Source organism: Symsagittifera roscoffensis, chromosome 1 (genome assembly GCF_963678635.1).
Source record: "Symsagittifera roscoffensis chromosome 1, txSymRosc1.1, whole genome shotgun sequence".
Taxonomy (NCBI): domain Eukaryota; kingdom Metazoa; phylum Xenacoelomorpha; order Acoela; family Convolutidae; genus Symsagittifera; species Symsagittifera roscoffensis.
The window spans coordinates 68,600,118-68,621,022 of NC_087062.1; the positions used below are offsets into that span (position 1 = coordinate 68,600,118).

General features: G+C 36.4%; 1 protein-coding gene across 2 annotated transcripts in view; it reads left to right on the plus strand.

The window, feature by feature from the left end:
• Positions 1–20,644, plus strand: part of LOC134848178 (uncharacterized) — a 34,509-nt gene extending 13,865 nt beyond the window's left edge. For both annotated transcript variants that reach the window (XM_063865551.1, XM_063865558.1), the window contains exons 2-5: positions 13,515–14,080; positions 16,879–16,975; positions 17,336–17,475; positions 19,346–20,644. In XM_063865551.1, coding sequence (XP_063721621.1) covers positions 13,515–14,080; positions 16,879–16,975; positions 17,336–17,475; positions 19,346–19,587 — 1,045 coding nt within the window. In that variant the 3' untranslated portion in view covers positions 19,588–20,644. The remainder of the gene's footprint in view (positions 1–13,514; positions 14,081–16,878; positions 16,976–17,335; positions 17,476–19,345) is intronic.
• Positions 20,645–20,905: the final 261 nt, after the last annotated feature.

Consider the following 20,905-nt stretch of genomic DNA (forward strand, 5'->3'; position numbering starts at 1 on the left):
GTAGTGTTTGAAAGCCATTAACCTAACCCACACCCGCCTATGTGGGTTCGCATTTAAATTATTACCATTGATAACAAACAAAGCTTCAATCAAAAGCAACCGTTGTTTGTTGATATGAAATCACACGTTTGATCTGATCAAAGTTCGGTCGTGGCGGTCTGTGGGCAAGCATGGGGAGTGGTGCTGAAGGAATAGTGCCATATGGGTAACTGTTTACAAAATTCATTGTTAAGCTGAAGTGTGGTTTCTAGGGGTCTCTGATTTGGCTGTTTGTCAGTCAACTAAACGGGTAAACTCATCAGCAATCAAATGGCGTCTGAACCCTAAAATGTGACATCAAACCAATCGATTGATTTAAAAGTTCTTGTCTTGTGGGATTTGGGATCAAGCGTTATTCTTAACGACCATAGTCTGGACACGTTTTGACTGAACTTTGCTTTTAAGTTAATATGACAAACCTAGAGCCGTATTCTTTATGACAAATCAAAAAAAGTTACAGCTAAGAAGATTAACTTAATTTGAGGTTGATTTTTTTTCAAGTTGTGTTTTTTTTCTGAGCTCAACATTTTCGTTTGAAAAAAAAGGTGCCTAACCTCATAATTCACCTTCCATCTTGTGTCCGTGATACGATTCTATCTTTGAGTCAGAAAAATTTGCGGGTTGGGATCTATTGTCATTGTAAATGTATTCCTTGTCTTCTCAATTTAGTGACGTAATACAATAGAGGTACTTTTTTTTTTCTGAACGTGGATTTGAAGGCATTAAGGAAGCTTGTGTAGGTAGTTTTTGTTCTCATTTTAAGGAAATTAATTAATCGGTAATGCTATACAAGTATGTAGGTGAAAGAGCGGTTGTGGCGGCGGCTATGTATATCTAATAATACGGATTTCATTTGATGCGATACTGAAACAAGTAATCTGGTCTTATCTCTCTGCGCTGGGAAGGATCGATTGATAATCAATCTATTCCCATCTTTTTTTCCTACCTCAAAACTTGACTGGTGCATTGATGCTTGCTAATCTGTGTTTCTCCCGCTAAGACTCAATTTGATAGCGATTCGATGCGATGCATTGTAGTTCCATTGCACCTTTAGTTCAAACTCAATCGCTATAACAGGCTGACTTTTACATTGAACCAACCCAGCGGACTGCTTTCACCGTGTAGTTTTTAAATATTAAATTGAGTGAGTACATTAATTCGTGATCATGGCCAAACATTTTTTGGCAGTTTTATTGTGTTAAGTCTATAATCTATAATGTTCACGCTGTTTTCCAGACATGAGAATATTTTATTAGAAATCTATTATTTTGACTAGCTGACTTACTGTACAATATGGCTTTTCGGATTCGATTAAATTGTCGCCTTCCGCCCACATTCCCAATTTCCTTTTAGTTCCCTACGTGTCTTCCTTATCACCCTGAAGTCAATAGAACACCTCCCAAATTTAGTCACACTGCGCCCCATCGATTGGTTAAATTAACCGTCACTGTTATCAAAAACAAGCACAGTTAATGCTTCAAGTGTTGCATTGATTCTCCGATTCTTGGTTATTTTGTCTACTAGTTATTCATTTTGTCATTTCGTGATTACAAACTTTGTGTATTTATAGAGTTGTTATAAAGTATGATAAAGTTTAAATTTTTCCTTGAAATCTCGAGGATTACATTTAGTGTTCTGGCCGTTGATTATCTTTGCGAATAGCAAAAGTATTGCAATCGGGAACTAGATTTTTCTCCGGTAACAACTAAGTTCACAGAATTCGACAAGTTGCTTTATTAGCGTATCAAGCTAGCTAGTAATTTTGCGCGTTTGGCTTAGGAATAACGCAGTTTCTTGAGCTCTGATGTTCGTTTCGGTCAGGAGCTATTTTTCAAACGAATTTTTTAAATGTTAATTTGCCGCACTTACTTCGTTTTTCTGCTTTTTTTGTCAGCTTATTTTCTACTGCATGGATTTTTTCTGATTTAAGCAATTCTTACTATAATTGATGCAGTAATTCTCAGGTATTCCTGTTAATTGTAAATTATGCAGCTCTAGTTTTAAATTATTTCCTTTATTAGTACTACGATTTAAACGGTTTAAGTAGTTTCGGTTATCTTTTTGACCTTGTCAATTAATATTGAGTGGTTTGGTGGGCGAAATATGATTTTCATGCGTGTGTGTGGGCTTGGGGGGATTGCTCAAAATATTGTATAACAAAGTTGTTTTTAGGGTCAACGGGATTCTGTTCAAGTCTAATTGGCTGCGTTAGCGCGTCATGCTATGATATGTAGAAAGATGTGCGGAACCATATCCATCTTTTTCTGTTTTTGGCATAAATGTAGTAATTTCTGAATTCCAATTCGGTGTTTTCTTCACTAACTGTACAATCTGAATATTCACGTCATAAATTTTGATCCTTGTTTGTTCCGACTATCAAAGAAAGTAGGAAATAATAGCTAATAGCTGTCATCCAAATCTCGTTATCGAAACAGGTTTTTGAGGTAAATCGTAGCCTTTTAATGTTCCGACCAGATTCTTAAGAAATGCAAAATCTTTTTTGTTTTCTTCAAATGAGTGTTTTTTGTGCGTGGTTTGATGAAATTATCTGACGAAAACCTGAAAGTTAGGATTATTCGACAGTCTTAGTCAAGTAAAAAATAACGGTTTTTGTCGAAAAATGACAAAAAAAAATTAAAAATGGCTCTAAAAAAATCAATTTTACTGAAGTCAAAGCTGAAACAACTTAAAATGGTACTGCATTCGATACCGTACAAATTTTCATAAAAAACATAGAATTGCAAGGAGAAACCAAGCTGGGCAATATTTGTTAAGTAAATTAAGAATATTTAGAGATGGCTTTAGATTTGAAATTAGAAAATAAATACTTCTCGGTTATTAATACGACGTTTTTTTAATAGTTTTAATTGATGATTATGCGTTTTTAAGTTAAGAAGCTGTTCAACCAATCAGATTGTTTCAGGTTGAATAAACTGAGGGGCCTTAAAATGACCTGACGAAAAAACAGCATTAATAATTTCAAGAACAGTCAATTTTTCAATTAAAAACCATAACTTTCAAAACAAAGATGTATTTTTCAAAAAAGATTATACATTGAATGGAAAACAACTATTGCCCAGATTGATTGTTCCTCACAATTCAAGTATTGTATTTTTTAAAAGATGCCCAATCTTTTTTTGAAAGCAAAAGGTGTTTATTTGTGAAATTATGAATGCTGTTTTTATAGTCATGTCATTTTGTGCCTCCTCAACTTAATCAAACTGAAACAACTTAATTGGACTGTTTCTTAACTAAACAACGCATAATCATCAATAATAGCTGGAAAAAAAATGCCGTATTAATAAACGAGAAGTGTTTATTTTCTAGTTTTCTAATCTCAAGCCATCTCGAACAGTCTTCTTCGACTTAGCAAATTTTTGCCCAACTTGATTTTTCCTCTCAATTCTGTGTATTTCGTACGAAAACTCTTACGGTAACGGATACAGTACCATATTAAAATGTGTTTCGCTGAACCTCGTGCCTCCATTACTTAACCTTGGCTGCTTGATCTGAAGTACTTTCCTTATGCTCTTAGCCATCAGAGGGCAAATTATCCGCCATGTATAAAGTTTGGCGGATCTGCTTCGCAGATAACTATGATCTTCAGTGTGTGCGACTTAAGTTGAAAAAAAGGCAAATAGTATACCACCACTACGCTCTGTTCTTACCGTCATGTCATTTTATGACCCCTCGAGTTATTCAAACTGAAACAACCTGAATGAGTGAACTGCTTCTTAACTAAACAACGCATAATCATTAATTATAACTGAAAAAATGCCGTTTGAATAACCGAGAAGTTTTTCTTTTCAGTTTTTAAATTGCTGTTTCATTTATTAAACAGGTATTATGAAAACGTTTTTTTTTTCCAGGTGAGATCTGGTTTTTTTTTTTTTTTTTTTTGAGACGCTTTTTGGAAAAATTCTCTTTCCCAAAAAACTACCCGTCAGATTCTCATAAAAGTGGTACCAATGGATTCAGTAGCGTTTCACCTACCTGCCTGCATGAAATTTAGGGCAATTTTTACCCCCTACGGTCTTAGAAAAGCTTCACAACTCGGTACTTTTTTCACTTTTTGCCCATTTTTTCGGAAATTTTCGATTTCCTCAAAAACTACCCGTCTAGATTTGGGATTAAGGGTTTAATCGATAGACCAGGTTGTAGGAAACTCCCATGAACAAGCGGCTGGTCCTTAACTTGCCTAGGGGAAGAGCTATAGACTTAGGAAATGTCACTTTTTTTTTGATTTTTTTGCCTATTTTTTCGGAAATTATCGATTTCCTCAAAAACTACCCATCCAGATTTGGAATTCAGGGTTTAATCGATAGACCAGGTTGTAGGAAACTCCCCCGCACAAGCGGCTGGTCCTTAACTTGCTTAGGGGAAGAGCTATAGACTTAGGAAAAGTCACTTTTTTGATTTTGTTGCCTATTTTTTAAGAAATTATCGATTTCCTCAAAAACTACCCATCCAGATTTGAAATTCAGGGTTTAATCGATAGACCAGGTTGTAGGAAACTCCCCCGCACAAGCGGCTGGTCCTTAACTTGCCTAGGGGAAGAGCTATAGACTTAGGAAATGTCACTTTTTTTGATTTTTTTGCCTATTTTTTCGGAAATTATCGATTTCCTCAAAAACTACCCATCCAGATTTGGAATTCAAGGTTTAATCGATAGACCAGGTTGTAGGAAACTCCCCCGCACAAGCGGCTGGTCCTTAACTTGCCTAGGGAAAGAGCTATAGACTTAGGAAAAGTCACTTTTTTGACTTTTGGCCTTTTTTCAAATCTTTCCGATTTCCTCAAAAACTACCCGTCCAGATTTGAGATTAAGGGTTTAATCGATAGACCAGGTTGTAGGAACCCCCCTACACAAACGGCTCGTCCCTAATTTGTCTAGGGGAAGAGCTATACACTTAGGAATAGTCAATTTTTCGGTTTTTAGGCCATTTTTTCAAACTTTTTCGATTTCTTCAAAAACTACCCATCCAGATTTGGGATTAAGGGTTTAATCGATAGACCAGGTTGTAGGAAACTCCCCTGCCCAAGCGGCTGGTCCTTAATTTGTCTCGGGGAAGAGCTGTACACTTAGGAAAAGTCACTTTTTTGATTTTTTTGCCTATTTTTTCGGAAATTATCGATTTCCTCAAAAACTACCCATCCAGATTTAGAATTAAGGGTTTAATCGATAGACCAGGTTGTAGGAAACTCCCCCGCACAAGCGGCTGGTCCTTAACTTGCCGAGGGGAAGAGCTATAGACTTAGGAAAAGTCACTTTTTTGACTTTTTTGGCCTTTTTTCAAATCTTTCCGATTTCCTCAAAAACTACCCGTCCAGATTTGGGATTAAGGGTTTAATCGATAGACCAGGTTGTAGGAACCCCCCCCCCCCTACACAAACGGCTCGTCCCTAATTTGTCTAGGGGAAGAGCTATACACTTAGGAATAGTCAATTTTTCGGTTTTTAGGTCATTTTTTCAAACTTTTTCGATTTCTTCAAACTACCCATCCAGATTTGGGATTAAGGGTTTAATCGATAGACCAGGTTGTAGGAAACTCCCCTGCCCAAGCGGCTGGTCCTTATTTGTCTCGGGGAAGAGCTGTACACTTAGGAAAAGTCACTTTTTTGATTTTTTTGCCTATTTTTTCGGAAATTATCGTTTTCCTCAAAAACTACCCATCCAGATTTGGAATTAAGGGTTTAATCGATAGACCAGGTTGTAGGAAACTCCCACGCACAAGCGGCTGGTCCTTAACTTGCCGAGGGGAAGAGCTATAGACTTAGGAAAAGTCACTTTTTTGACTTTTTTGGCCTTTTTTCAAATCTTTCCGATTTCCTCAAAAACTACCCGTCCAGATTTGGGATTAAGGGTTTAATCGATAGACCAGGTTGTAGGAACCCCCCCCCCCTACACAAACGGCTCGTCCCTAATTTGTCTAGGGGAAGAGCTATACACTTAGGAATAGTCAATTTTTCGGTTTTTAGGTCATTTTTTCAATCTTTTTCGATTTCTTCAAAAACTACCCATCCAGATTTGGGATTAAGGGTTTAATCGATAGACCAGGTTGTAGGAAACTCCCCTGCCCAAGCGGCTGGTCCTTATTTGTCTCGGGGAAGAGCTGTACACTTAGGAAAAGTCACTTTTTTGATTTTTTTGCCTATTTTTTCGGAAATTATCGATTTCCTCAAAAACTACCCATCCAGATTTGGAATTAAGGGTTTAATCGATAGACCAGGTTGTAGGAAACTCCCCCGCATAAGCGGCTGGTCCCTAATTTGCTTAGGGGAAGAGCTATAGACTTAGGAAAAGTCACTTTTTTTGATTTTTTTGCCTATTTTTCGGAAATTATCGATTTCCTCAAAAACTACCCATCCAGATTTGGAATTCAGGGTTTAATCGATAGACCAGGTTGTAGGAAACTCCCGCGCACAAGCGGCTGGTCCTTAACTTGCCTAGGGGAAGAGCTATAGACTTAGAAAAAGTCACTTTTTTGACTTTTTTGGCCTTTTTTCAAATCTTTCCGATTTCCTCAAAAACTACCCGTCCAGATTTGGGATTAAGGGTTTAATCGATAGACCGGGTTGTGGGAACCCCCCCCTACACAAACGGGTCGTCTCTTATTTGTCTAGGGGAAGAGCTATACACTTAGGAATAGTCAATTTTTCGGTTTTTAGGCCATTTTTTCAAACTTTTTCGATTTCTTCAAAAACTACCCATCCAGATTTGGGATTAAGAGTTTAATCGATAGACCAGGTTGTAGGAAACTCCCCTGCCCAAGCGGCTGGTCCTTAATTTGTCTCGGGGAAGAGCTGTACACTTAGGAAAAGTCACTTTTTTGACTTTTTTAGCCTTTTTTCAAATCTTTCCGATTTCCTCAAAAACTACCCGTCCAGATTTGGGATTAAGGGTTTAATCGATAGACCAGGTTGTAGGAACCCCCCCCCCCCTACACAAACGGCTCGTCCCTAATTTGTCTAGGGGAAGAGCTATACACTTAGGAATAGTCAATTTTTCGGTTTTTAGGCCATTTTTTCAAACTTTTTCGATTTCTTCAAAAACTACCCATCCAGATTTGGGATTAAGGGTTTAATCGATAGACCAGGTTGTAGGAAACTCCCCTGCCCAAGCGGCTGGTCCTTAATTTGTCTCGGGGAAGAGCTGTACACTTAGGAAAAGTCACTTTTTTGATTTTTTTGCCTATTTTTTCGGAAATTATCGATTTCCTCAAAAACTACCCATCCAGATTTGGAATTAAGGGTTTAATCGATAGACCAGGTTGTAGGAAACTCCCCCGCACAAGCGGCTGGTCCTTAACTTGCCGAGGGGAAGAGCTATAGACTTAGGAAAAGTCACTTTTTTGACTTTTTTGGCCTTTTTTCAAATCTTTCCGATTTCCTCAAAAACTACCCGTCCAGATTTGGGATTAAGGGTTTAATCGATAGACCAGGTTGTAGGAACCCCCCTACACAAACGGCTCGTCCCTAATTTGTCTAGGGGAAGAGCTATACACTTAGAAATAGTCAACTTGAAAAGTTCCCTCATGAAAACTTTTTACCAAAGCGTTACCAATGAATGCATAAGCTTCTCTTTCACTTTTTTTGCGTAGGAAGGGCGCTATCGACTTGAGAAACCTGAAATTTTAAAATAATCAATATTAAAATAATCAAACAGGTCTCTCCAGCTTTCAGCTGGGCCCCTAGTCTACAGCCATCTTTGAACATTCGTTGCTTTACGCTAACACGCAAAGCTGTTTGTTCAGATCTGATTAAAATTGTCTCGGCTCACAGGACCAAATCATAAACCGCACAGTAGATTAAAAAAATTTTCACAAAACTCAATGCAAGAAAAGAGTTTTCCGCAGAGTGGATAACTTTTTGTCACGAAACTCAATACAAGAAAAACAAATCAAGCGGTCAAACACTTATTGTGCTCTTTTACTCGGACAGCAACTGGGCGCTATTTTTTCTGTGTCTTTTTATCGTGAATTGCAAATTGAAATTGTTTCAATTTTAACACTTAGAGCAGGAGATTGAAGCACTTGAAGACCTTTATTGAAGCTCAAACAACAAATATCGAGAAAAAAATTGTTAGCAATATCGTTACAAATATCGTTACGTCTCTATTTTTTCGAAAGATCTTTGAAGTGGTCTGATTTCTCATTCGGTAGTTCAATTAATTGATTCATAGATCGTGATCATGATTAGTTCCTTAGGTTGCATGTATTATATTTTGACTGGCAAATGACGCTGTCTGTTTTTCACTAGTGTATGAAAATATCGTACCATGTCTCCGTTTTAACTAGTGACGTAGCTGTTCTTGCCAAGTTTGTTTATTTTAAAATGAGAATTCGAAAATGAAGCCACTAGTGGCTAGGAGTGGCTTAAGATTGACTAAAATTATGATATACTTTGTTGTTCAGCTGATTGTAATTTGCTAGTTTGAAGTATTAAGCGTAAGGATAAAACAAAGGTACTTAGGTTAGTGTTAAGGTCTTGAGTTTGGTAGCGTCAGGTCGTGTATTCGATACCCTGCCATGGCAATGATAGTGTGTTACTATATACAAACTCAGGTTTGCTTTGTTGCACGGAGTTGCTGCATTTTTTCTTACCGAAGAATTTTTAAAGCTAGCTACAATTTTACTGTTTCTAATGCAATTGTCAACTCCAAGTGGACTATCATTGATTCGGCTGCATCTTAGTTCATCTTAGCTTTGGAATAACTTTCAGTTAAGTTCAAAATCAAACTGCCTTAACGTCATTGTCAATTATGTTCGTTCATATCTTTTTGAAGTGCTCAGATAAGAGGGCAAATTTGAGCCCCTTTTCTATGCAAGGTAAAAATTCAGTCTATTGCCCGCCCTCTCAGCTGAAAATGTTATCTTGAAGCTGACTGGAACTGGCATCATAAATACAGTTTTTGCACCAATTTTATTCACTTGAGCCCCGGATTTGAAGGATAAAGCGAAGAAGAGTTTCCCCTAAAGAGCTCAGCAGCTCTTTTTTCACCGTGTTGTAAATACTCTGTTGAAATAAATGAATAGATGCTGGCAACGCATTTAGCTTTTAAAAATGGTATTTCAGTCATAGAGCTATAAAAATCCGTTATAAAAATCTTTACGCGTGCGTCGTTGACATATAGCTTTTTCATCAATTTTTGCCCAGGTTGTATTTTAGTCAAGCCACTGACGTAATTTAATAGAGAAGTGTCATGCAAATGTGATAGACTTTCTTTTCGAGCGGCTTCACTGAATTTGTTATTGGACTCTTATTCAACTTCCAGCATGGTCTGAAATAGAAGACCTTGCATACGTCATAAAATGTCACAAAACTGGGGTGCCTGAAGGCTTGTGCCTTGGCTATTTCTTTCTGCTGCAAGCCGGTCTCTGGATTTTGGCTTCCCTTTAGCTCGTTTGTAGTTAAATCCTTTATCGCTCCGTTATTTCCGCCAGAAAATGTATGTTAATCGCATAAATTCCCTCGCTTACTTTGTTTCAGTTTGTTGATAAATAGCATTAGCCACCAGGTTGAAATTTGTCGAAATGACTTTTTTGATTATTCACTTACCGTACCTGCCGGCAAAAAATTTGAAGCTCATGCATATGGCTGAAATTAATTTGAACGTTCTAATCTGAACTGTTCAATTATTGCTTCAGCCTATTTTCGCAATAACAAATTTTAAAAAATGAGGTAGAAATGGATCTGGTGCTTTTGGTAACATCGAGACGGCTGATCAATAGAGGCATTTTGATCACAAGCGATTCGGAAAGGTGTCTTCACTAGTATTTTGACTTCAGAACCGAGCGGTGTCTGGCAATCCGTAGCAGAATTTTTCCAACCAAAGTTTCTGAAGAGGTTTGTTAAACTTGCGAGATAAAACGATCACAACGGGTTAGAAACTTAAGCTCACAGAATGGTGAAATTTATTTTGGCAAACTGGCTTATTATTCTTTCGGAATGCGATTTTTTGTTGTTTCGGCTGCCGAAATTTGGGAGGAATTTTCTTCATTTTCTTTGGGTGTTTTAATTTTTACTCGAAAAATCGGGTACCTTAAATAATTATCAAAATAGGTCGTATGATATATCACATTAAAGCCATTACAGTTGTGATTCGAAATTTTTTTTATACATTTCTATATTTTTCGCAATTTTGAGAAAAAATGGTATTAAACTATTGCTTTTTACTCTAAATTTGAGCAAGTTAACGAAGGAGTAGAAAGCGTAAAGCATTTTTTAAGGTAATGAATTTTATAAATATAAATATAATGAATTTTTAGCTTAAACCAGCAGTTTTGAAGTTTCTTTCAGAACTTGCCAAGCACGAAAAAGTTTTTAAGAAGTTTTACTGGATCAAATTAGAATTTTGACTTGATGTTTGCTGAATTGTAGGTTAGTCACTGAATGATTTAGATAACTGAAATCAGTAGAAATTTTTCCAGGCCAAGTTTTGTATCTCTACTCCCTAAAAGCTGGAAAACATAGTGTTGGGCCATTTTTTGTAACTGTGGTCGGAACCTTTACTGCTACTTGCTCAGGGAGAACTGGCTATCCCTGTTTGTATTCCTGTTTTTGCAGCATTGCACTTGTTATGTAAGAGATATGCCAATTTCTGATTTTTCGTAAATAAATTTTTTCAACAAAAGTTTGAATCCTTTATGAGAATCAGATTTTAATCAGATTTGTTTGCTGTGAAAGATAAGTTTTTTTTGTAAGAGTCACGCTAAACAGTCAATGAATGAATGTATTCTGGTCGCGTTATCAATTAGAAATCTCATAATTTTTTCATAAAATTTATAGTTTTGATCTTATATCTGTTCTACCTTTCTTTCATGCCCACGTGATAAGTTAGTCTTAAACTTAATTTCATTACATAAATAGCCCATGTTGATTGAAATATCGAATTATGAAACGGGGCCTAATTCGAGGTACATTTTTAGTTTTCTTGTTGTTTTTAATTTAGCGAGCTACAAAACGACATTCACTTCGATTGTTTCGACCATTTGAAAAATGGGGACGAACTTTGTATTCGGGTGTCTTAGGTTTTTTCTTGCTTTTTTTGTTTTCCTCGCAAAATCAGCTACCATAAATAATCATAGGAGAAAGCTGAGTGATATCATATTAAAACCCTTACAGTCGTGATTCGAACGAAATTTAAAAATGTCAAAAAAAATTCCCAGTGTCGAGAAAAAACGGTTTGAAGTTTTTGGCCTTTCGTACTTGTTCGAGCGAGCGAGCAGTCTTACGCTTATTTTTAATGTCTTAAAAGCTCAAAACGTTATAAGGAGAGCCGGTGATAAACGCATAAACGCAAGACGGCCATAGTCTTAAAAAAAACTACATACAAAGTTTTTTTTAAAATTATTTTAGTTTTTTCTGCGTGGTGTGATAAGTGATCTGATGTAGAACTATAATTTAGGAATGATCGGCAGTCGTAGTAGAAATAGGCTAACTCGACAATTTTTTTTTGAAAATTGACTAGAAAAACAAATTTAGAAAAAAAACAAATTTCAAATTTTTTTAATTCGATTTTTTTTTTTAAATGGAGCTAAAATCTCCAAAAACTAATTTTACTTGCTTAAAATTAAGTTTTTAGGCCTTAAATTAGGCATCATTAAGCTGAGGTAAGACTGCTCGCTGGCCTATTTTGCTCGAAATAAGACGAAAACCAAAAATTTCAAACGGATTTTTCTCGACACTGGTATATATCACTCAACCCAGTCAGATGATTATTTGTGGTGCCTGATTTTTGGTGGACAACAAAAAGAAAGAAAAACTAAAACAGACCCGAATACAAAGTTTCTCCCTATTTCCAAGGTCGGAACAAAACTGAGTTTTACTCGAGTAACGTTAGTGCGCCTTTTTATAACGTTCTCGTCATTTCTCCACAAAAATTGTTTTTCAATTTGCATACTATGAATGCATAACATGCCTAATCTCTAATTTTTCGTTCATATCTTTTTACCCCAGGCCGAAAACAAACGACACTTATTTTTCTAAGACTATGATCGGAACATTCTGTGCTAATTGAAGAGTAACGAGCCAATCTTGTTTTGTTTTGGTTTTTCAATTTTTTAGCAGAAAAAGGAAGCATTAAAGATATCATCATATGCATGAATAGATTTGCGTTGTCATCTGCGTTTTATTGACATTATTTTGCAACAGTTTGTAATTATAGTTTCTGTTTTTTAATTTCCTAACATCTGTTTTGTCTAATGGGAAACATTTTCTGGTTCGCGCGTTTAGATCAATTGACTTGAGTTATTTTCAATTTCTTAATCGATTTTTTATGAATTTTTTAGAATGGTCTTTTTTGATTATGGTAAAAAGAACTGCATAACCCATTTTAGCTTATAAATGTGGCTCGATCAATGAAATTTTTTAATATTGGATTAACTTGGTGATTCAAAACATAATTTTAATTTGTCAATAACCCTTTCTTAATTGAACGCTGATTTTATCGCAGCGCCTTCTGTTTTTCCTTCTCCATTCAGTTTTATTAATACAGTTCTCAAATACAGACTTATACCATTTTTACTTCGCCGGTTTGTTTTGGTTCACAACTTCAGGTCATTTGGTCAAATGGTCTCATGCGGCGTTAAATTTTTGTCCAATGAAAAGCTTGGCAATACACGTCATAGTTGCACACCGACCGGCCAATTTGTAACACCACTTCACTTGTTAGATCAAATTAAAGAAAGGAGTTATTGTTCAAGAACAAACTTGAGTTTTATCGTTGGTATGTTTTAGTCTTGATACCAAGTCTCTTGTGAAAGTTTTGCCATCCAGACTTCATTTTATAAAATAGTTGTAGTAATAAAGACGACTATGGTTTGTAACTTCAAGCATTTAATTAAATTCCATCGCGGTTGCTCATTGTTAGTTTTTACTCTGCATATCTGAAGGTACTTCGACCACTGAGGCAATTTTTCTGCACCTTCTTTTTAAGTCATCAGAATTACTACTGGTCTTTACGCTTGCGAATACCTGCTTCTAATTGCCAATTATCATTTTTTGTGCACTAAATGCATTTAACTTGAGCCTCTTTTAACACAACGCCGATTATAATTCAAATTCGTAGCCATATTACTACTAGTTTTACGTTTTACTTTAAAACTCGTTTGAGCTTGAAATTCAAATTGGCAATCAAAATTAGTTAAACAATTCTTTTAATTGGAAATTTCAAGTCTGGACTATTCACCGTAAAAAAAATTACCAGATTATTCAAGTTCTTCTTGGCCAAGAGAAAAGTTCGATATATTAGTTAAGCAATTTTTTTCTGGATTATTATTCGCAACCCTTTCTTTTCAGAGATATAAATAGCTGATGAGCCTTAACAGTTCATCGCATTGCATTGCGATTGGCTCACGAGATTAGTTAGTTTTGTCTCTGGTTTACTAAATTGATCTTAAAGAAACTCGATCTGTCCTGCCTGAGCGTGGAAAGATGACTTCAATTTTGAGCAATATTGGTGTAAATTTTTCCAGAAAGTCAGCTGCCAAGAAAGCAGCTGCAAACACAAACCAAACTGGTGGGGGAGGATCTCATAGTCCGAACTGCGGGGCAGGCGGAGGGGGGACATACTCGCCCCTGGGTACTAGTCCGACGACCAACAGTCTACTGTCTAGCTTTACATCGTCCAATCTTAGTCACCAACCTCAGAGGCAACAGGAAACCAACAACAATTCTCACTGTTTTACACACAAGGGCGAGTCGCTACAGTCGGACCAGCACTCAACAGCTGGACATCACCCTCAAGTCGCCAATTTTAACATATCTTCCTTTCCACATTCTCTCGTGGGTGCGCTTCGTGGATCCGCGAACACGACCCCAGGCAGCGAGTCGTCGCCGAACGAAAGCGCGGATGAGTTGAACTGCAGCGGGATCTCCTCGGCGACGATGGGGCTTGGCTTCGGAGGCGGCGCTGGAGGCAATCATCCGGCCTACTTAGCCAGCTGCGCGACGCTGGAGCGAACTCGCAGATATCAAGAGTGCAAAATTATGGTGCAATTACCTCGTGGCTTCGACCGCCTTGAGTGGCTAGCTTACCACGGTATGTTCTGCTCTTTGTTCATTGTTTTCGTATTTTTTTCATCAAAATTCATGTTTTGAGCACGGTTCCTTGTTTTTTTTACAAGTAGAAACTGTTCATAACAGAGACGTGGGTCGGGGGGGAAGGTTAGGTAGTTGGCTGATTTTGAACCATATGACTGATGTTCGTGTTTCAAACGTTCGCGAGATCTTCTGTGCCTAATGTTAATAACCTGTAAGATATTTCTTTAAATATGAGGCATTATATAACTGTTTGGCTTAAACAAAATCAGCAGCTCCTTTGATAACTTTTGCGATGTGTTGCGTTGGCGCAATGGTCCCATGGGAAAATGGGAGTAGTTCAATCTCATGTGTTAATGAAAATAAGTTGCTTTTCAAAAACAGAGCTATGAATCTTCCATCAAAGGTCTTTGACCGGAAAAACTCGCCAGATGTCCGTTTTCACAAGACAATTCATTATAAATGGGAATAACCAGCGGCTTCTTTGTTCTACTTTCTTTGTTAAATTTTTTTTATCAGCTTTAGTGCTTACATTGCACATATGTTCTATTTGTGTCAGCATCTGCTTTTGTGGATTCAGTGTTATATTGTTTTGAGAGTCATAAGCGTTGAAAATACTGTAGTATTCTTGTTTTTCATGAAAAGTTTTATTAGGAAGCTAAATTATTTTTTTTTCCAAGTGAGCGTTAACCATGCAAGGGCTATACTTTTAGGGTCTACTAACGCTGAAAGTTTCCGAAGAAGTGTCAGAGTATGTGCCGAATCAGCTTCAAGCTATATTTATTTCTTACGAGTTCTTAAAAGATTGCTCCTAAAAATAGAGCAAAACTGAACTGGGGTAAATTGTCTTGCCGAAGGGGCAAAAAATGAAAAATATCCGCTGTTTTGAGTGCTAGCTTTTAATATTATATATATTATATGTAAGAAATTTTAAAATAATAAGGCTGGGGTTGCATGTCATTTTTTCCTTGCACAATTTTAAGCAGAACAAGATGGACAATTTTAATCAAACTTGATCTGATGTGAAATTTGGAAGCATTTTTGAAGGGATTGTTTTCTTGAAATGCAATTTTGAAAGTAAAGGCTACTGAACTTATGAAATTGCGGTATGATCCCCATTCTAATTGAGTTCTTTTGTCATGAGAATTTACTACAGTTTGTGATGACCAAATATAAGTAGCAGCTTTCAAATTGCACTTTTGGGAACAAGAATCATATGGTATAGCTTGAACCTGTTCAATCTTGAATCTATGAACTCAAAAAATGTTATCTTCTAGCGCAGTCTTGAGACCACGTGTTTGATGCGGAACCTTTGAATAGTTTATCCTTCGAATGAAGCGATACGATATTCAATGTTCCGTAACGTCACATGATGAGTTCATTTTCATCTTTGTGAAATTGACGGAATAATTAGGAAGGAAGTAATCGTCAACTCTAGACAGCACTGTGCTGAAAACTAAAAAGAAATCAGCAAGTTCAATTTTTCCCACTGTGAATGCATTAACTTACTTCCTTTGCAGTTTTTGATAATAATCTCGAAATGAAGTTGAGTCAGCTTAGCGGGTGTTGTTTATATTTAGAAGCAATAATGATTTCACCTTTGGTAATATATTTCTTAAAAGGGAATATATTCTTGAGCGGCTGTTTGTTGTTAATTGAAGGTTGAAATGGTTAACTTTCGATGAACGCTTTCTACCCGGCATCAGATTCAAGTATGCTGAAAAAAAATTTAATAATGAAATCTTTTTTGACACTCATTTGTACATGACATGCAAGGTGGTGATTTATTGCTAAAAAGGAACATCGAATGAAGGAGAAAATACTATTACCCTCTATTGCCAAAAATTTTCTTCACCGCTGGCGATGTTTTTCAAGAAAAGGCCAAAAACGGGAAACTGGAAAAGTTTGGCAACCAAAATTGAGGGACGGGGAGACAGCCGCCCCCTCCCCCCTCGACACGCTACTGATTGTGAGATAATAATCCGCTGGGTGTTTTTGCGTGACTAAATACAAGTGGCGATAAGCGTACTCTTGCTGAGATATAAATCACATAGTGTTTATGAGTTGGGGTGAGTTTGTTGAATGAATTTGCCACATTCATAATTTGCATGTAGGTACGGGTGACCGTAACTTAAGCATAAAGATAAAATGGCATAAAAATTTGAACCTTTTGAAAATAAGTTCAATTACATATTAGCCAATCAGTTTTGTCGACCCTAATACTAGCCAAAATATTGTGCCTATTTATCACTTTATTTTATATCAGAAATTTTGCTTGTAAATGTGCACAACAAAAGAAAAAGTTTCAAAAAGTAGTGAAAATGAATAAATAGTCATTCATCTGTCACTCAATGGCCATGTATAAATGTTCCTCCAGTTCTTTCAAAACCACGATATCAATTATTCTTCCATAAATGCACATTTACTTAAAAAAGCACGCGATTGCCTAAAAATAAAACTTTCAAAAATAAAGCTTTTCTGTTTTTTTTTGTTTCAAAAAATAGTAAAATTTGGAAGTAGTCATGCATCTGCTACTCAATGGCCATGATAAAATGTTCCTCGAGCTCTTTCAGGACGACGATATTAAATGTTCTTCCAGAACTGCAAATTTAGTTACAAAAAGCACTTGATAACACAAAATTAAAGCTTGCAAAAGCTTATGCTATTTTATCTAGATGCTATTTTATACAGCCCTTGTAGGCACGTTTCTAAATTTGGGGGATGTAAATTTTACTGAATTAGGAAACGCTTCTTCGTTGAAGCGTGTGTGATTTTAATTGAATTGTTTGTGTGTTGCAGCGACATTCCTCGTGCGCTTTGTCGGCATGTTCTGGCTGAGCAACCACCTCTCTCAACATTGCCAATGTACCAATCTATCAGCACCGCCCAACAACTCGTGAGTCATCTATCATTCATCTCTCTCTCTCTCTCTCTCTCTCTGCATGCATTGTTTGCGCGACTCATTTATTTGTCCATTCAATTATTTGCCCTTTATTATTCCGATCCGACCACTTCACGGTTTTTTAAGTATTCTTTACATCGCGTTGGTGGGAACATACTGTGCTACTTGCACACTCTAACCAGTGGATTTTATTTTGTCATGTACCAACACTCGAATGAATCTTTATAAAAGGCTTCTTTCATTTCATTGCATTAATTTTAAGCAGAATATTTTTTCGAAATTTGTCATTAAAGTGACTTTTTTTAAGTTAATATTGATCAGAATGAGAATATGATTTAAAAATAGTGTTTCTAGTGTATGGACGATGACAGATGAGCGGACAGGGAAGAAAAGTGGACACAAATCAGCCATAGACGCCAAGACGGCCATAGAGAACTCTCTCAAGAATCTAGAGAAGATATTAGACAACGAGGACCTGTTCCCATCAAAATATGGTAAGATTGTATTAAAAGGAATGTGACTTAATTGAAGCGCTAGCTTTTTGTATTTTAATTGACAATTTTTGTAATGTTTTGAGCCTGCGAAATTTCGGGATTCGGCTTGGGTTCAAAGTTAACCTCAAACTTCAAATTTATTTTTCCGACCATTGAAAATGGGGAGGAACTTTGTAGTCGGGTGTTTTAGTTTTTTTTGTTACCAGCGGAAAATTCTATAAAACAATCATTGGAATGGGTCGATTGATATCATTTTAAATTCGAACGACACAAAATTCGAAAAATTGTCCCAATTTTGAGAAACACTGGTTGGAAGTTTTGAGATTTAGTCTAATTTCGAGTGAGTAACGCGATCGAGTAACGTTCGTTATAAGGAAATTTAATCTTTTAATGTTTTTTTAGACTCGCAAAGTTTGAATTTACTTATGAAAAACTAGTTTTGGATGTTTCAATTAGCGCTTATTTAAAAAAATATATACAAAAAATTAGAAATTGCTTAAACAATTTTTAAAGTTTTCTTGCCAATTTTTGTTTGCTATTCATTTTTTTTGCAGAAAAATGGTATCGATCTTGCCTAATTCACTAATTTTGTATGCGTTTGTTCAGTTCTCGAATCTCACCACGCACTAAAACGACACTAATTTAAAGAAAAAAAAACTTTAAGTTTTTTTTTCATCAGAACATTGTGTGCTAGTTGCACAGTAACCGGCTATCCGGGTTACTTTTTGTTAACACTGACCCATGGCGAAAAGTTCAAAAAAAAGTTAAGGTGATTCATTGGGTTAAGAAATAACAGAGTACAAGCGTGTTTCTCTACTAACCGGTTAAATTTTTTTTGATATATTCAAGTTTTCCTATAAAATCAAATCTACCAATAACTAAGTCAGATAAACATACAAATTTTAAGCGGTTTGGAAAATTCTATCGATGAACTTGCGACACCCGTGTGACTTTTCCTGTTGCTACGTCACTTAAATGACCGATTGGTTGAATAAATGAAATCAAGGCCTCATTGTTGACCGTTGCCTAAATAAATGTCGTTTTTATCGTTCGATCAAGTATAAATTGATGTCAAGTTATTTGCGACTACGTGGAACCTCAATTATACTGTTCCTGTTGTAAAACTGGCGCCCACATTAGATTTAACTGAGGTCAAGTTGTAAATGATACTAAGACGATTTATCCACAAGGGAAAGGACCAACATACGATATGACCTGCTATTATCTGATGTGAGAATGGTTGATTCAAAAAAGATCAAGTTTGAAGGAAAAAACGAGGTTAAGTAACTGAGAACAAGTTAATTGGTTCAGAGTATCTTCAGTGGTATTTTTGGCTTCAGTCAGAATGATTTTCAGGATTTTTTTGTAACCTTGTTCGTTGTGAAAAACATAATTCAGCTGTAGATCTTTCTGCATTATGGCACACGCATGTATGAAAATAATTAGGACAAGTGGCGAAAATTTGGCAAATTAAAATTTAGTGTGAAGTTTAGGGGCGGAGCTAGGATTTTCTTAAGGAGGTGTGGGTGGATTTTCAAACACGTTTTTAGGTCTGCCAAATTGATTTCCGATCTCTCAAAACATCATAAAGAACCAATTTTGAGGAATTTTTCTGCGCCGCAAGCAATTTTATGAAAAAAAGGCCAAAAAGGTTTCTGGATGGTATTGATAAACCGTTGTAGCGCGCGGTCCTTTTTCAGGATTATTATAAATATTGGCGCCGAATGCTCTCTAGAAGTTTTTTTAGGATCGGTTACCCGGAAATGGATGTAGTAAAATAGAACGAAAGTAATTTCTTGAGTAATGATCAAATTATGTTATGATAATTGTGAACATCAGTCTCAAAAGTATGACTAGTTTTAATGTTCAGGCAACCAGTTCAACAACGACTTTGAGAATCTGGTGAAGCGCAGCTGCAGATCTCTGTTCTGCATTCTCACCCACCTGTTGCACGCACACTTCCACAGTCTAGTGGAGAAGAAGGTGGACGCATCCACGATCGACCTCTTCTCCTACCTCATCACATTCGCACGCCAGTTCACTCTCATCGACAAAAAGGACTTCGCGGCCGCCGAACAGATCGAACAAGTGCTCAACCAGCTACATAACTAGCTTCATACAACTCTAGTCTGAAACGACCCGAACGGAACCAAAGAATCAAACCAGACGTGACCCAGAACACGATGAACGATTATTAGTGCACTGTAACAAATTACTGCACTAATGTATCAATTTTGAATGCACTGGTTTGATCAAATGTGTCGAAAACATGAGCACGAAAAGACAATACAAATGCCAAATACTGTGACTTAGCAAGCATCTTTTTTGATAGGTTGATGTTTTGGTCAGCCTGATGAAATGATGCAAACTATTCCATTTCAACTCAACTGAGCAACAAAAACTGAAACTTAGAATAAGTTATTTAGAAAAGTTGTATATTTTGTGAGTTTAAATTGACACACACTGCCTGGTCGTATTGTGCACTTTGGTTGCATATTTGAAAATGAACTTCTTCGACCAGGCAGTAAAAATCACCAGTTGTACATTTCACGTTTCTTCAGAGGTTGATTTAATAGTTACAGAATAGTTTCTTTTGTTGAATTCAAGTAGTAAATTACTCCCATTACTTCCTTACTTTCCATATAACTGTAAAATACACCATTCGTGTGCCCAGTTGGCAAATTTTGCCAAAATTTGAGTCGAGCAGTACAAAAACGAAGGAAAAGCCACTGATTATTCTTAAGACTGTTTTCTGTAGTTACCGTCATGATAAAATTTTGTTTCAAAGTCTTTCCAGGTTGTTGTTTGTCAGCAAGTTCTTTATGAAATAATTTCCATCAAGTGTTTTTGTCCATGTCAAGAAACAGTTTTTGAAAGTTCGCCTTAAAATTAGTTGTTTCTTGTTTGGAAGGCCGCTTAAATTGGTGCTACCGCTACTAAGTTATAACTAATTGTTAAATTATGTAATGAAAATGTTGAGTTGGTATGGTGTGTTATCTGGACTGCGTAGAAAAGACAGGAGTTTTGATGGTGCATTTTCCTACCACCCTTTTCCTTCTCCCAGTGTGTATATTCACTTTTCTCTACACAATGAGACTCAAAAACGGTGCTGTTAACAATTGATCAATCTAAAATATAATCTCTAGCTCACAATTTACCTTCTACATCACTCTCTTTCAAAGAGAAGAAAGGTAGTTGAAAGTGAGACAAAGCGAAGCATAGATAGTTTTCTGGTTTCAGAGAGAGAAAGCTGATAAAATCTAGCAGCGTGTCATTCAACTATTAGCTCTTTTATGACATAATAGAGCATTTTTGTTCCGACTCTCGAAGAAAGTGAGGATATTTATGCTTGGAGTGTTTTTTATTCAGTCAATTTTCACTTAACTAAGCTGTTTTGACAGAAATTTTTATTCCATCTGAAAGATAATGT